Source organism: Pelobates fuscus, chromosome 6, assembly GCF_036172605.1.
Source record: "Pelobates fuscus isolate aPelFus1 chromosome 6, aPelFus1.pri, whole genome shotgun sequence".
NCBI classification, from domain to species: Eukaryota; Metazoa; Chordata; class Amphibia; order Anura; family Pelobatidae; genus Pelobates; species Pelobates fuscus.
The window spans coordinates 212465509-212483760 of NC_086322.1; the positions used below are offsets into that span (position 1 = coordinate 212465509).

General features: G+C 41.6%; 1 protein-coding gene across 1 annotated transcript in view; it reads right to left on the reverse strand.

The window, feature by feature from the left end:
• Window positions 1–8700: 8700 nt before the first annotated feature.
• PDE6B (phosphodiesterase 6B) overlaps window positions 8701–18252 on the reverse strand; it is an 87297-nt gene continuing 77745 nt past the window's right edge. Inside the window, exon 22 of the mRNA XM_063458712.1 lies at window positions 8701–9407. Within this exon, the coding sequence (XP_063314782.1) occupies window positions 9346–9407 (62 nt within the window). The 3' untranslated portion in view covers window positions 8701–9345. The remainder of the gene's footprint in view (window positions 9408–18252) is intronic.

Sequence of the window (18252 nt, forward strand, 5' to 3'; positions counted from 1 at the left end):
CCAATATAAATATATATTAATAACAAAATACAGTTAGAATGAAATTACATATGAATATATCACTTATATTAAATTTTGTTTCAATATTTTATTAATTTATTTATTATTGTAATTAAACGTATTTATATATATAATATATGTGTATATATATATATATCTATTATATATATAATATGTATATATTATATATATGTAACGTCATTCTAAGTGTATTTTAATACTGATATATGAACTTATATCAATATTAAAATACACTTTGTATGACATTACATATATATAATATGTATATATTAATTATATATATAAATACATTTCTATTTTATTTTAAACATGTTTAATATTATTTTTTTTTTACTACTTCCCACCAGCAGGGGACTGTCTGACATTTTAGACAGTCCCCCTGCTGGCAGATCCACAGCCAGCTTAAGGGGGCCATGTGACCGCTCTTTGAGAGTGATCACATGGTCCCCAGGGGCTTCTTTTGCCGTGGCAGGGATGTCTGGGCTGTGAGGCAGTCCTCCCGAAGCGGAGCGCCGGGAAGGTAAGTATCCCGGGCGCTCTGGGGGCTGCAGCCGTTACGGCGTTCTATGCCGCCGCAACGGCTTTAAAGCCCTTTTAAATGGGGACGGCATAAAAATCCGTAATGGCGCTAAAGGAACACTATAGTCACCTAAATTACTTTAGCTAAATAAAGCTGTTTTATTGTATAGATCATTCCCCTGCAATTTCACTGCTCAATTCCCTGTCATTTAGGAGTTAAATCACTTTGTTTCTGATTATGCAGCCCTAGCCACACCTTTCCTGGCTATGATTGACAGAGCCTGCATGAAAAAAAAACTCTGTTCACTTTCAAACAGATGTAATTTACCTTAAATAATTGTATCTCAATCTCTAAATTGAACTTTAATCACATACAGGAGGCTCTTGCAGGGTCTAGCAAGCTATTAACATAGCAGGGGATAAGAAAATCTTAATTAAACAGAACTTACAATAAAGAAAGCCTAAATAGGGCTCTGTTTACAGGAAGTGATTATGGAAGGCTATGCAAGTCACATGCAGGGAGGTGTGACTAGGGTTAATAAACAAAGGGATTTAACTCCTAAATGGCAGAGGATTGAGCAGTGAGGCTGCAGGGGCATGTTCTATACACCAAAACTGCTTCATTAAGCTAAAGTTGTTCAGGTGACTATAGTGTCCCTTTAACCCCTTAAGGACGCAAGACGGTTCAGGACCGTCATCGGCATTTTTGCGTTGCCGACCGACGACGGTCCTGAACCGTCCTAAATTTAAAATGTACTTACCCGATCGCCGTCGTTCCCCCGGCGGCGATCGGCGGTGCTCCCGTTGTGGGGAGACTGCCTGCAGCCCAGACAGTCTCCCCATGGCGGATTAGGACCCCTGGGGCCATGTGATCGCCCAACAGGGCGACCACATGGTCACAATAGGTGTCCTAGACTCTGCCTGCAGGGGGACTGTCTGTGCTGACAGGCAGTCTCCCTGCCAGTGTAAAATCATAAAAAAATTTAAAGTGAAAGGTAATAAAAAAAAAATATTATTATATATGTGTATATATATATGATATATAGACATATATTATACCTATATAATATATGTCTATATATCATATATATAATGCCATGCTAAGTGTATTTTTATATTAATATGTACATATATTAATATAAAAATACACTTATAATTAATTTACACACGTATATATATAATATATATAATAACTATATATATATTGTATATATATATTATTATAAAATACGAATAATAAATAATTTAAATTAAATTAAAAAAATTAAAAATAATAATAAAAATTAAAAAAAAATTATATATCTATACGAAATGTTATTCTAACTGTATTTTGATATTAATATATATATATTTATATCAAAATACACTTAAAATGAAATTGTATATATATCTATGTATATATAAATAAATAAAAAGAATACGAACTATTCATATGTCCATATACAAAATGACATAAATAATTATATAAATATACACGTAGACTTCAAATATATACATATGCATATATATTTAAATTCTACGTGCGTATTTATGTAATATTTTTACATAATTAAGTTATTTTATTGATTGCAATTTAAGGGACCTGCCTGCCAACCCAGGCCAAAAGTCTAGAGAATTTAATTTGCTAGCACTGTATTTTACCCTGTAACGTTCTACGACACCCTAAAACCTGTACATGGGGGGTACTGTTTTACTCGGGAGACTTTGCTGAACACAAATATTAGTGATTCAAAACAGTAAAACATATCACAGCGATGATATTGTCAGTGAAAGTGACTTTTTTTGCATTTTTCACACATAAACAGCACGTTTACTGATGATATAATTGTTGTGATACATTTTCCAGTTTTGAAACACTAATATTTGTGTTCAGCAAAGTCTCCTGAGTATAACAGTACCCCCCATGTACAGGTTTTATAGCGTTTTTGAAAGTTACAGGGTCAAATATATGGGTCAAATATTTTTACATTGAAAATGACCAGGTTGGTTACGTTGCCTTTGAGAGCGTATGGTAGCCCAGGAATGAGAATTACCCCCATGATGGCATACCATTTGCGAAAGAAGACAACCCAAGGTATTGCAAATGGGGTATGACCAGTCTTTTTTAGTAACCACTTGGTCACAAACACTGGCCAAAATTAGCGTTCAATTTAGTTTTTTACTTTTTTCACACACAAACAAATATGAACGCTAACTTTGGCCAGTGTTTGCGACGAAGTGGCTACTAAAAAAGTCTGGACATACCCCATATTGAATACCCTGGGTTGTCTACTTTAAAAAAAATATGTACATGTGGGGTGTTATTCAGCGATTTATGACAGATAATAGTGTTACAATGTCACTATTGATAAATTTTAAAAATATATGTTTTGAAACCGCAATATCCTACTTGTACTTATAGCCCTATAACATGCAAAAAAATAGCAAAAAGCATGTAAACACTGGGTATTTTTAAACTCAGGACAAAATTTTGAATCTATTTAGCAGTTTTTTTCATTCGCTTTTGTAGATGAATAAAAGATTTTTCACATAAAAGTCAAAAAACATGTATTTTTTTCAATTTTTCATCATATTTTTTCATTTTTTAAAAATTAAATTACATGAGATTATATAAATAATGGTATGTAAAGAAAGCCCCTTTTGTCCTGAAAAAAACAATATATAATTTGTATATGAACAGTAAATGAGAGAGCGGAAAATTACAGCTAAACACAAACACCACAAAAGTGTAAAAAGATGCCTGGTCGCAAATGTACAACATCGCAAAAAAAGTCCAGTCCTTAAGGGGTTAAGGGGTTAAGGACTGAGCCAAATGTACACGTTGTGATCAAAACAAAACGTAAACAAAAACTTGAATTTGCGCTATATGTCTGTTCAGGCGTAATTCACCTCTTTCATATTATGTGCACCCACACTTATTATATATCATTTTATTCAGGGGAAACAGGGCTTTCATTTAACATCAAATATTTAGGTATAAAACATAATTTAATATGAATAAAATGTAAAAAAAAATGGGAGAAAATAAGAATTTTTTAAAAATGTTTAGTTCCACGTGACATTCTAACTGTGAATTTCATAATACTGTTTGATTTTACTGCCAAAAAATACACATATTTGTATTCAGCGATGTCTCACGTGTAAAATCTCGTGGTCACTACTCTATCCTAATTCTCCTTGACCTGTCTGAGGCTTTTGACACTGTTGATCATCAACAGCTTCTTCTCATCCTCCGCAATATCGGTCTACGAGATATTGCTCTCTCCTGGTGCTCCTCCTACCTCTCCCAGCGCTCTTTCAGTGTTTCTTTCTCTGGCTCTGCTTCTTCTTCCCAACTCCTCTCTGTTGGTGTCCCCCAAGGTTCAGTCCTTGGTCCCCTACTGTTCTCCATCTATATTGCCTCCCTTGGTAAACTCATTAGCTCCTTTGGCTTCCAATATCATTTATATGCAGATGACACGCAAATCTACCTGTCCTCTCCTGATCTCTCCCCGTCCCTCTTGACTAGTGTCTCTGACTGCCTCTCTGCTGTTTCTAACTGGATGTCTGCCCACTTCCTTAAACTAAACTTGACCAAAACTGAAATTCTGGTCTTTCCTCCCTCAAGTGTTGTTACTCCTGTGTCTGTCTCGCTCCAAGTCAACGGTGCTACCATCAGCTCCACCACGCAGGCTTGCTGCCTAGGTGTTCTCTTTGACTCCGACCTCTCCTTCAAGCCTCATGTTCAATCTATCGCCAAATCCTGTCATTTCCATCTCAAAAACATTGCGCGCATCCGACCCTACTTAACACCAGATGCGACTAAGGTGTTGGTCCATTCCAGTGTCCTTTCTCGCCTTGACTACTGTAATCCGCTTCTCAGTGGTCTTACGTGCTCCCAACTTGCGCCGTTACAGTCCATAATGAATGGACTGGCCTTAAATTTGAAATTCACCTTAAATCATGTTAATAAAAAAACATGTGAGACATAAACTACACAAAGAAAGATACACAGATTCATATATAACTTGGCTACAGGCTTTTTATGGGGCTTGTCATTCAGTCATTCTGGCCAGGCATCAATTCCTCTGATATCTCTAGGGCATATTCACTACTGCTTTTAATATCCAGAACACTATTTATCATTATGTACAAAGAAAAATGTTTGCAGTATGAAAACAAAAAACTCAAAATGTTAGATTGGTTTCTCCACTAGGGGGAGCAATCATTCCAACAGGAAAGGACCTCTCGCTCTGAGGAATAATAGCAGGAATACAGTACACAGGCTATGTAGTATGTATTATAACCACTAGAGGTAGCAGTCCTTTTCACAGGAATTAAAACTCTTACTCTGTCTATACATCCTTCACTAAACATCTAACAAGAGGACTGAGCTCCCCAATAATCCCCTGAAAATCTACCACAATCAGAGGCATAATACATACAGACACACACAAATACACACAGACATAAACACACAGAGACACACACATACGTATACACAAACACATACACATGCAGACACGCATACAGAGACATACATACAGACACATATACACTAACACACACATGCAAAATGTTTAAGTCACCCTCCTGTTTCCTACCTTTTAGATGCAGGAGGGTGACTTTCCCTGTGGTCCAGTGGTGGCTCAGTGTGATGGGAGTTCCCACTCTGACTCCCTCCTCCTATGCGGCTCTCTATGATGGCTGGGAGGAGTGACCGGGGCAGTCACTTCCTTCCAGCGTCTGACGCCATCACAGCACGACCGGACCCCCTGGATATTCATTGCCATCAGGTGGCCCTAACAGCATGGGCCACCCAATGTACCCTTAAATGCACGGGCCGGGGCTGTGTTACTTAGCTGGCAGGCACCACCATCGCAGGGGTCTGCAGCGTGGCCGGGCCACCTGGATTGACGGGCCCGGTTACAGCTGCGACCCCTGTGACCGCGGTAGTTCCGCCACTGACCACAATAAGTAAAGTAATCCCAAATCGCCAGTCAGTCTCTCTCAAACAAAAAGATCTAGGTTTATTCTTATTAAAATTTGTATCTTGTCAACTGTCTTCTCAATGTAGGTTTCAGTGTCCCCACATGCGTACGATAATAAGAGGGGTTAAGAGAAATATATTGATCGCACATAGTGCAGCCAACAGGGGTAAACATTTTAAATAAAAATAGGACACTCGCATGGATGCTTTTTGTATCACGGACTCCTCATCAGATGATCCCATCTCTGGGCTGATGTCCAGTTGTAGTTCAGTTGAAATATTGCACAATTCTTCGGTGCAACTGCTCAAAAAAATCTATAGATTTAACAGGCTATATCACCAAACGTGTTACGTCCAAATTCAGGGCTTTATCAATGGCATCCTCATAATGTGACATTCCACTGCTGTTTCACAGTGAAATGGGTTACTGAGCAATGTTGGCAGAACAGAGGATGAGCCTTGCATAGATAAGCTTGCTTTGCTTGAAAGTTATCTGGAGACAGTTGAATAGTGGGAAAGCTATTTTTTTAAGTGGCTGCAATGAAATGTGAACCCCTAAACACCTCCTATCGAATTATGTTTTATTTTCTAAACCTATCCATAGCTATACCATCCTTACTCCCTCTGCCTTCTGTCACTATCCTCTCCTTCTTAGCCCAGTACAACGCAAAACACAAAATGGGTCAATTGTCATTTATGTTTTATGTGAGGTTAGCCACGTATAATGTGTTTACATTGAGGTTTAATTGATTTACATTGGCTTAATTGCTGCGCACATTAGCTACCGGGCATTGGAAGCTAACTTTGCAAGAAAAAAACAGTAATTATGTGTCCTTTTGTCCTGTGCATTCTGACACCTGTCACTTGTTAAGAATAATGTTAGTGTCGTAGTTAAATGCCTCATTAAAAAAAAAAACCTGACATCTGGCAAGCAACTTTGCCATCCCGTGATGCACATGCATGTTATGGCACATGCAAAGAAATGCTGCACGATCACATGCAGGGTAAGGAATTCTTTCAATACATAAATACACATATGGCACTGTGGATGTTAATTTTAATTACATGCCATGCCTAGTGAACCACACAAGACATGTATGACTGATAGCTACACTTTAACCTGCAAGTTGCCAACATATATTTGTACCTGAATGTCCCTTTAAACGAGAACTTTTTCAACGTTTTAATATTATATTTACGTTTCCCAAAATCTAGCAAATATGTACTTGTGTGAGCGACACTTTGATAAATTTCCCTTTCGTTTCTATTTCTCCTCTTCATTAGTAATGTTTTCCCTGCCTTTGCCTTATCTGAACTGGATCTCGATGTCATTTGTTAAATCTCTAAAGGAGATATTTTTTAAATCATGTTTATCATTCATCCTTCATTTCATTTGTTTTGCTATTCGGTAATATGGTAATTTCCGGATTACGAAATTTAGACCACTCTTAGATCGCCAATATTGAGACGAATTGTGATAAATTTAAAACCGAATTTAAATTGAAGGAACACAAAATGTTTATATTCATGGAATAGATTTGTTCAGTCCATAGGATTTTCAAGATCATTACTGCCTTAGAGCCAGTAACTATTTCTCTTTGCTTAGAATTATTTTGTTAATGCAAGCTAATTTGTTTATTATCATAAGAAATTCACTTTTTATTGCACAGTTTGCAGACAATGCATAGACGGCAGATAGAAGCCTTTCCTTTTACAGGTATCTTACTGCCATCTACTGATCAGATAGAAAAACACAATTTTTCATTCATTGATTTTTAATTCTATCACCATGAAGAAAATAATATAAAACAAAGAACCTGAATGGGTGAAATCAACCTCAAACAACTTTACTTCCTATTGTAATATAATCTTTTTGAAATGCTTTCCATATATTTTATAGGTTTGATGTTTTCTTACTTCACAAGGGAATAATGTTCTATGAAGAAATTATATTGAATGGGTAAACATGGCAATTGCAATTGGGTTAGCTCCATGCACTCACAGCAAATAGGACCGGAAAAGGAACAAAACCTTATAAAAATAAATTTTCATGCAATCCACGGCAGTTATGAGGAGCTTGCTTTAAACTAGATTTTATTTTGTGCTAATCAAATGCTAAATGATCTGTGTCTGCTGTAGCAAATTATATGGTGATAATTATCTGCACCACAGTGACTGCACTAGGGAGTTAAAGGAACACTCAATACACCTAAAGGATGTTAGAATCCCAAGATCCTTTACCAGCATTATGGCACTAATTATGATAGATGATGTCCAAAACATCTTCAGTGATGAAAACTGCCTATTCCTGTTCTAGAGCATTATGACATTTATTGATTTGATTGTGCTTTGATTATTTATCTTATGTCTGAATAATGTGTTAAAGACCAGTAATAGCTAATCTTTGCACCCCTAATATTTGCATTTGTGAACTATATGTTTATATAGTAGGCTAACTGTGCATCATGAAATGCAGTTTACAAGCATCTGGAGTGCAAAGGTTAGCTTTCACTTGTGTAAAATGTTTGAGTGTTTTGCTCCCATGCGTGATGTCTTTCAATAAGTATGGACAAACAATAGAAAAAGATGATAATAAATATAATGTTAACAGACAAAAAGACAAAATTAAATTCTTAACTTAAAATAGTTTATTCAAAATATATCGCAATATTGATTACAATGTAGTTACATATTGTATATTTATTCATGCTAATGTTTCTCATAAACATTGTAATATTTCTAGCAACAAACGTAACTCAGCTATAGGTTTTTACCCTGTTTTGTTTTTGTTTTTTTAAACTTGTATATTGTACATTCATTTTTATGTTTACATTTATTGAACAACTTATATAGTTATTCCATGTCTATGAACTTGCAAATTGCTTTGTAGTTTTAAAAGATAATTTGAAAGGAATGACGAATATTGAGATAACTGCTAATTACCATTGTTATTGATAAACATGCACTCAGTGTTATGATTGCCTATCTGTTAAAGACATTAAAGAAAATTTCACTCACATTATCAGCCTGTCATTAACCATCCAGGATATGTTATAAAAAAGGTCAATGAACTTAACCCCTTAAGGACACATGACGTGTGTGACATGTCATGATTCCATTTTATTCCAGAAGTTTGGTCCTTAAGGGGTTAAAGGTCAGTTTACCTATCAAAGTGTCAAAGCTGTAGCGAATGAATCACAATCAATGTAATTAATTGCATTTGTACAAAGTACAAAGTATCTTATTTAGTCCATTGCATGTTTTAATATGTTGCCCTACAATCAATTGCCAAAACTGCATATAGGCTTATTTTTTTGTATTTGTGAAGGTAGTATGATGAAATCAAATCTATTTTGAAGCTGCATTTAAAATGTGGATCTCCTTAAATATATCATAAGGTGTCACTTTTATCCACAGGGCACAAAAACATGTTTTCATCTGCCTTAACATTGGAGGTTTGATATTTCAATTAGATGTACCACTGTATAACGATGGAGAATTCACAGAGTGGTTTTATTTTTATTTAAACTAAAAATAAGTTCTGTTAGGTTTGCCCTTGAGTATATCCTACTACTAAGAACAAAAAAAACAAACAAACATTAATTTATTAATGTCTATATACCAAGAAAAGTTTTAATGGTGGAACATCTCCAGAAATGTACAATATAAATCCGTTGTAGCAAGCTGTGTTTTATAATATGCAGATGTCATAGAAGATGGCTGTCCATTTATTAAAAAATACTTTATTCTATATAAATCCAATTTATGTCATTGTTTACTTCTATTTCAAGTCTTGTGAGCAAAGTCCAAAATAAGCAAACATATTTATTACATTTTTAAGATACTATACATGTTGAAGATTTGGCTGTAGTCTGTCCTCCACCCTTTTCAGCAGCCGCTGTAAGCAGTAAAGAACAAAATGGGATCATTAGAACTTGAGAAATTAGAAATATATATACAATTAAAGGTAACCTCTAACATGCATTTCTAATGCTAAATTGTTCTCCTACTTTTTGTTTTGTGCTAATCAAATGCTAAATGACTTGCAGAGAGTCCAAGGAGGAATTATTTCCCAAATAAGTGGATTAATCTCATAAGGGCAGGCATTAGGTTGCTAGAGTCGGACCTGCCTAGAATGGGGTACATTGATGTTGTGACAGGCTTATGCAATATATGATCATATAATGTAACTAAACCCCCATTATGTTTTGCCTAGGTGAGGTGTTTTTAAATAAAACTATTACAATCTGTAAGATTTGAAATCATTGTTTAGTGAATAAGCGAGTGCGCTGGGTTGTGTATTTTGTATCATATATATAAATAAAAAGATCAGAATTTTGCAAAACTAAAATATTTTTCAAAATATGAAATCATTTAAAAAACAGTTTATCTAAAAATACTGAATCACTTGGAAACTATATCCAACAATATTAAATTTAGTAATACATCAAAAATAAATGCTGCCCTTTATCACACCAAACTGTTGATTAGTGAAGAAAAAATATTTTAAAAAAATACATAAATTTCCAAAATATGTGACTTAAGCGCTTAGAAAATATATATAAATACAGAAATTACATAGGGCAGTATGCATATCATAAACCATGTAAATATATATAAAGGTCCACTCACATAATGTAGAGCTATCCTAGCTCTGGGTCGATATAGCATGAATGGTATAATCCCTGTCTTGGAATGTAGAAGAAAGACTCTTGATATGTCTTCAAATAGTTTCCATTTTTAGCATTGTATTTACTTGTTTTTAATAAATATTATGAGCTGCTGGTTTCCTGGTAACCTGTTTCCTGGTTGTCCACTAGTGAGGACTATTCCACTTGTTTTCATACCCTTAGAGCAAGTCTATGCTCTAGTTCAGCGGTTCCCAAAGTGTGGGTCGCGACCCACTGGTGGGTCGCGACCCACTGGTGGGTCGCAGGGCGATTCCCAGTGGGTCGCGCTGACCCACACATCCAGGGCTGCCGGGGAGTCAGGTAAGCAGACTGACACCAGGAGGGATCCCGGCGGTTTGCCCTGTATGCCGCCGGGCTCCCTCCGGTCAGTCTGCCCAGCAGCTTCGGTCTGCAGCTCCGCCGGGTGCAGAGCTGCAGACTGTGTGATAGAAGTCTCGCGAGCTCCCAGAGCGTTACCATGGCAACACTCAGGGAGCTCGCGAGATTTTTATTACACTGTCTGCAGCTCTGCACCCGGCGGAGCTCAGACCGGAGAGGTAACCCACCGGACCACCAGGGAATTTATTACAGGTAGGACACAGCCCCAGACCATGTCCTCCCTCCCCCCATGTAACCCCTTCACCCCCTGCCCCCCCCATGTAACCACTTCACCCCCTGCCCTCCCCCCATGTAACCCCTTCACCCCCTGCCCCCCCATGTAACCACTTCACCCCCTGCCCTCCCCCCATGTAACCCCTTCACCCCCTGCCCCCCCATGTAACCCCTTCACCCCCTGCCCCCCATGTAACCCCTTCACCCCCTGCCCTCCCCCCATGTAACCCCTTCACCCCCTGCCCCCCATGTAACCCCTTCACCCCCTGCCCTCCCCCCATGTAACCCCTTCACCCCCTGCCCTCCCATGTAACCCCTTCACCCCCTGCCCTCCCCCCATGTAACCCCTTCACCCCCTGCCCTCCCCCCATGTAACCCCTTCACCCCCTGCCCTCCCCCCATGTAACCCCTTCACCCCCTGCCCTCCCCCCATGTAACCCCTTCACCCCCTGCCCTCCCCCCATGTAACCCCTTCACCCCCTGCCCTCCCCCCATGTAACCCCTTCACCCCCTGCCCTCCCCCCATGTAACCCCTTCACCCCCTGCCCCCCATGTAACCCCTTCACCCCCTGCCCTCCCCCCATGTAACCCCTTCACCCCCTGCCCTCCCATGTAACCCCTTCACCCCCTGCCCTCCCCCCATGTAACCCCTTCACCCCCTGCCCTCCCCCATGTAACCCCTTCACCCCCTGCCCTCCCCCCATGTAACCCCTTCACCCCCTGCCCTCCCCCCATGTAACCCCTTCACCCCCTGCCCTACCCCCATGTAACCCCTTCACCCCCTGCCCTCCCCCCATGTAACCCCTTCACCCCCTGCCCTCCCCCCATGTAACCCCTTCACCCCCTGCCCTCCCCCCATGTAACCCCTTCACCCCCTGCCCTCCCCCATGTAACCCCTTCACCCCTGCCCTCCCCCCATGTAACCCCTTCACCCCCTGCCCTCCCCCCATGTAACCCCTTCACCCCCTGCCCCCCCCCATGTAACCCCTTCACCCCCTGCCCCCCCCATGTAACCCCTTCACCCCCTGCCCCCCCATGTAACCCCTTCACCCCCTGCCCTCCCCATGTAACCCCTTCACCCCCTGCCCTCCCCATGTAACCCATTCACTCCCTGCCCTCCCCATGTAACCCCTTCACTCCCTGCCCTCCCCATGTAACCCCTTCACTCCCTGCCTTCCCCTATGTGTCACCCCTTCACTCCCTGCCTTCCCCTATGTGTCACCCCTTCACCCCCTGCCCTCCCCATGTAACCACTTCACCCCCTGCCCTCCCCATGTAACCACTTCACCCCCTGCCCTCCCCATGTAACCCCTTCACCCCCTGCCCTCCCCATGTAACCCCTTCACCCCCTGCCTTCCTCTATGTGTCACCCCTTCACTCCCTGCCTTCCCCTATGTGTCACCCCTTCACCCCCTGCCCTCCCCATGTAACCCCCTTCACCCCCTGCCCTCCCCATGTAACCCCATCACCCCCTGCCCCCCCCATGTAACCCCTTCACCCCCTGCCCCCCCCATGTAACCCCTTCACCCCTTGCCCTCCCCATGTAACCCCTTCACCCCCTGCCCTCCCCCCATGTAACCCCTTCACCCCCTGCCCTCCCCCCATGTAACCCCTTCACCCCCTACCCCCCCATGTAACCCCTTCACTCCCTGCCCTCCCCAATGTAACCCGTTCACTCCCTGCCCTCCCCATGTAACCCCTTCACCCCTGCCCTCCCCATGTAACCCTTTCACTCCCTGCCCTCCCCATGTAACCCCTTCACTCCCTGCCCTCCCCATGTAACCCCTTCACTCCCTGCCTTCCCCTATGTGTCACCCCTTCACTCCCTGCCTTCCCCTATGTGTCACCCCTTCACCCCCTGCCCTCCCCATGTAACCCCTTCACCCCCTGCCCTCCCCATGTAACCACTTCACCCCCTGCCCTCCCCATGTAACCACTTCACCCCCTGCCCTCCCCATGTAACCCCTTCACCCCCTGCCCTCCCCATGTAACCCCTTCACCCCCTGCCTTCCCCTATGTGTCACCCCTTCACTCCCTGCCTTCCCCTATGTGTCACCCCTTCACCCCCTGCCCTCCCTATGTGTCACCCCTTCACCCCCTGCCCTCCCCATGTAACCCCCTTCACCCCCTGCCCTCCCCATGTAACCCTTTCACTCCCTGCCCTCCCCATGTAACCCCTTCACTCCCTGCCCTCCCCATGTCACCCCTTCACTCCCTGCCTTCCCCTATGTGTCACCCCTTCACTCCCTGCCTTCCCCTATGTGTCACCCCTTCACTCCCTCCCCTCCCCCATTTCACCCCCGCCCCCCGTAAACTTTTCTCCCCCTGCCACTGTAGCCTTTTCTCCCCCTGGCCCCCACACTGTAACCCTTTCCCCCCGCCTGTGCCATCCCTTCTCCCCCTGCCTGCCCACGCCTTCTCCCCCTGCCCGCCCACGCCTTCTCCCCCTGCCCGCCCACTGTAATCCTTTCTCACTTTGCCCTCACACTGCCCCCCACACTGTTACCAGCACACACACTCCCTCCCACACTGTAACCCTCACCTCCTGTCTCTGCGTGTATATGTATCTGTGTGTCATTGTGTGTGTATTGTGTGTCAGTGTGTATCTGTGTACATGAGTGTCTGTTTATCTAGGTGTGGGAAACTAGGTGTCATTGTGTGTATTGCTGTCAGGGTGTGTATTTGTGTGTCTGTGTGTGTCTCTGTATGTGTGTGTATATGTGTATACACTTCACACATACTCCATACAAAAAAAACATGCTTACATTCAAACACACATTGTGTATATGTATATTTTATAAACAATACACACAGGGGCGTATTAGCCGCGAGGCAAACAAGGCATTTGCCTTGGGCGGCATTTTCCAGGGGGCGGCAAAAAAACCCGCCCCCAAACGCCCAGGGCAAATGTCTTGTTAGCCTTGCGGCTAACAGACATGCTGAATGGGCTGGCTGTTAGGCGCGGGCGGCAGTGGCGAGGGAGCACTTTCCCCTGAGCTCTCTGCTCAGCTCCCTCGCGCGCCGCCCGCAGAGTGAGGCTGGGAGGCGGAGCCAGAATATGACATCATATTCCGGCTCCCAGCCTCACTCTGCGGGCGGCGCGCGAGGGAGCTGAGCAGAGAGCTCAGGGGAAAGTGCTCCCTCGCCACTGCCGCCCGCGCCTAACAGCCAGCCAAGCAGCCCGACCAGCAACACCAGAAAGAGAGAGAACCCCCCCCCCCCAGCATTCCTAAAGGTAAGGAGGCTGGGGGGGTTGTTAAATAAATAAAAAAAAGTGAGTGTTAATGTGAGTGAGTGTGTTTGTCTGCGTGAGTGTGTTTGTCTGCTAGTGTGTGTCTCTTAGTGTGTGTGTCTGTCTCTTAGTGTGTGTGTCTGTCTGTTAGTCTGTCTCTTAGTGTGTGTCTGTTAGTGTGTGTGTCTGTCTGTTAGTCTGTCTCTTAGTGTGTGTCTGTTAGTGTGTGTCTGTCTGTTAGTCTCTCTTAGTGTGTGTCTGTTAGTGTGTGTCTGTCTGTTAGTCTCTCTTAGTGTGTGTCTGTTAGTGTGTGTCTGTCTGTTCGTCTGTTTCTTAGTGTTAGTGTCTGTCTCTTAGTGTCTGTCTCTTAGTGTCTGTCTCTTAGTGTCTGTCTCTTAGTGTGCGTCTCTTAGTGTGCGTCTCTTAGTGTGCGTCTCTTAGTGTGCGTCTCTTAGTGTGCGTCTCTTAGTGTGCGTCTCTTAGTGTGCGTCTCTTAGTGTGCGTCTGTTACTGTCTGTCTCTTAGTGTCTGTCTCTTAGTGCCTGTCTCTTAGTGTTAGTGTGTGTCTGTTAGTGTCTGTCTGTTAGTGTCTGTCTGTTAGTGTGTGTGTGTCTGTCTCTTAGTGTCTGTCTCTTAGTGTGTGTCTGTCTCTTAGTGTGTCTGTAAGTGTGTGTGTCTGTCTGTCAGTGTGTGCCTGTCTGTTAGTGTGTGTCTGTTAGTGAGTGTGAGTGTGTTTGCCTGTTAGTGAATGAGTGTCTGTTAGTGAGTATGTGTTTCTGTCAGTGAATGTGTGTGTGTGTATTTAGAATGTGGGGCAGGGTGGAAGGGTTGGGTGGGGGTGGCGCGTGGAAGGGTTGGGTGGGGGGGGGGCGCCTGAGTTTTGTCCTGCCTAGGGCAGCACAAAACCAGAATACACCACTGAATACACACACTGCATCCACTACACACACACACACACACACACACTGCATCTACTACACACGTACTGCAAACGCAAACATTACATACATACACACCCCGGCAAATTATCTACAAACACCCCTTCATTCAAACACCAACACTCAAAAAGCACACCTGCATTTCAAGTCCGACACTACATACAAACACCCTTGCATTCAGACGCAAACATTACAAACAAGTACACCACTACATTCCAATGGCAACAATACATACAAATACACCCATACATGCACACAAAGTTTCTGCCTCTAAAACTGCCATAATATCCCAGAAATATGCCTCTAAAACTGCCATGGAGTGCCAATTTTATGCATCTAAAACTGATTGCCATGGTGTGCCAATTTTATGCTTTTAAAACTGATTGCCATGTTGTGCCAATTTTATGCATCTGACTGTTTGCCATGGTATGCCAATCATATGCCTCTGAAGCTGATTGCCATGATATGCCAAGTTTATGTATTTAAAGCTTATTGCCATGCTGTGCCAAGTTTATGCATCTAAAAGTGATTACCACGATATGCCAAGTTTATGCATCTAAAGCTTATTGCCATGCTGTGCCAAGTTTATGTATTTAAAGCTGCCATGATGTTCCAATTTTATGCATCTAAAACTGATTGCCACGATGTTCTGAATTTATGCCTCTAAAGCTGGTTGCCAAGGTGTGCCAATTGTAAGCCTCTAAAACTGATTGCCATGGTGCGCCAATTGTATGCACTTAAAGTTGCCATGATGTGCCAAGTTTATACATCTACAACTGATTGCCATGATGTGCCAATTTTATGCATCTAAAGCTGACATAATGTTCCAATTGTATGCCTGTAAAGCTGATTGCCACGGTGTGCCAATTGTATGCATCTAAAGCGGATAGTGTGCCAATTGTATGCATCTAAAGCGGATTGCAATGGTATGCCAATTGTATGCCTCTAAAGCGGATTGCTATGGTGTGCCAATTGTATTCCTCTAAAGCGGATTGCTATGGTGTGCCAATTGTATGCCTCTAAAGCGGATTGCTATGGTGTGCCAATTGTATGCCTCTAAAGCGGATTGCTATGGTGTGCCAATTGTATGCCTCTAAAGGGGATTGCTATGGTATGCCAATTGTATGCCTCTAAAGCGGATTGCTATGGTATGCCAATTGTATGCCTCTAAAGCGGATTGCTATGGTGTGCCAATTGTATGCCTCTAAAGTGGATTGCTATGGTGTGCCAATTGTATGCCTCTAAAGCGGATTGCTATGGTGTGCCAATTGCATGCCTCTAAAGCGGATTGCTATGGTGTGCCAATTGCATGCCTCTAAAGCGGATTGCTATGGTGTGCCAATTGTATGCCTCTAAAGCGGATTGCTATGGTGTGCCAATTGTATGCCTCTAAAGCGGATTGCTATGGTGTGCCAATTGTATGCCTCTAAAGCGGATTGATATGGTGTGCCAATTGTATGCCTCTAAAGCGGATTGCTATGGTGTGCCAATTGTATGCCTCTAAAGCGGATTGCTATGGTGTGCCAATTGTATGCCTCTAAAGCGGATTGCTATGGTGTGCCAATTGTATGCCTCTAAAGTTGATTGCTATGGTGTGCCAATTGTATGCCTCTAAAGTGGATTGCTTTGGTGTGCCAATTGTATGCCTCTAAAGCGGATTGCTTTGGTGTGCCAATTGTATGCCTCTAAAGCTGATTGCTATGGTGTGCCAATTGTATGCCTCTAAAGCGGATTGATATGGTATGCCAATTGTATGCCTCTAAAGTTGATTGCTTTGGTGTGCCAATTGTATGCCTCTAAAGCGGATTGCTATGGTGTGCCAATTGTATGCCTCTAAAGCTGATTGCTATGGTGTGCCAATTGTATGCCTCTAAAGCGGATTGCTATGGTGTGCCAATTGTATGCCTCTAAAGCGGATTGCTATGGTGTGCCAATTGTATGCCTCTAAAGCGGATTGCTATGGTGTTCACTTTTTAAAATATGCATTAAAAGCAAGTGGGTCTCGAAAAATTACCATTTTGAAAAGTGGGTCTCGGCCCATAAAAGTTTGGGAAGCCCTCCTCTAGTTAATGTAAGTAGGTAATCTATACCTTTATTGATATCATTCTTGTATACTGTGAAAGGTATTTCCCTTTCCTCTCTACATATGTACATATACTGAGATGAAACATATCAAGATGGGGATTATAACATCCACGTTATATCCACCCAGAGTTAGGATAGCTCTACATCGTGTGATTAGGCCTTTGTCTTTACATATATTAACATTGTATGTGATAACCATACTGCCTTATGAAATTTCTTTATTTATATATTTTTTCTAAACTCTTAATCAACGTATTTAAACATTTATGTATGCATATATTTTATTTAATTAGTTTATTCATTAATTACCAGTTTGGTGTTTACTATTAGAAGCGCACATTTATATCACTAGGTTTCGGAAATTCCTAGTTCATTGTTGCAGCTTTAGTTTTGTTTTTGTTTTGTAAGTGTAGGACCCGTTTTTCTTTATATTTATATATACCTATATTAAATCTAGGCCAACTTCTATACCTGAAAAATAACTGCAGAATTAAAAATATGTATGGAAAATGTGATTTGTTCTAACTTGCATTCAGTATTATCATAATTTTACTGAATACATTTTCTGACCTTGAATCTGTTTACTTGAGCGTCACATTACAACATAACAGGTTATAGAATAATTGGCTATAGCAGTCTGGGTAACTTAGGACAGCTAATTAAACATAAATTGATTGTATAACTAAAGTGACTTTGGCAAAAAGAGGATTTAAAAAGATTATGGATTAAGGTTAATTTGATTAAATATGTGTTGTGCAGTTAAGGATCTAGAAGACAATACATATATGAGTGTACATGCAAATTATCTAAACATTAAATAATTAGTGTAGACATTAAGATTATTGCATAATGAATACGTATTACGTATAGTGATTGTTATGCATAGGCTTTTAAAGTGGCATAAGACATCTTGAATACATATAGATTTTTATTTTTTTTATTTATCAGTTCTTATAAAAAACGCTTATCTAGAAGGCCTCGCAGAATTTTAAAAATAAATAGTTATGCTCAGACAGAGGGATTTGCTCGATTCTTCAAGATGGCAATTTAGAATATTACTATTTGCATGTGCTCAGGTAGACAGTAACTAGAATGCTATAGATCCTCTGCACATCTCATACTGTGAAAATAAATGTCTGTGCTGACCAAAGAAAGGTTTGGATTTGGCAGAAGGATTATTGTCTATATAACATTATACTGTCTATA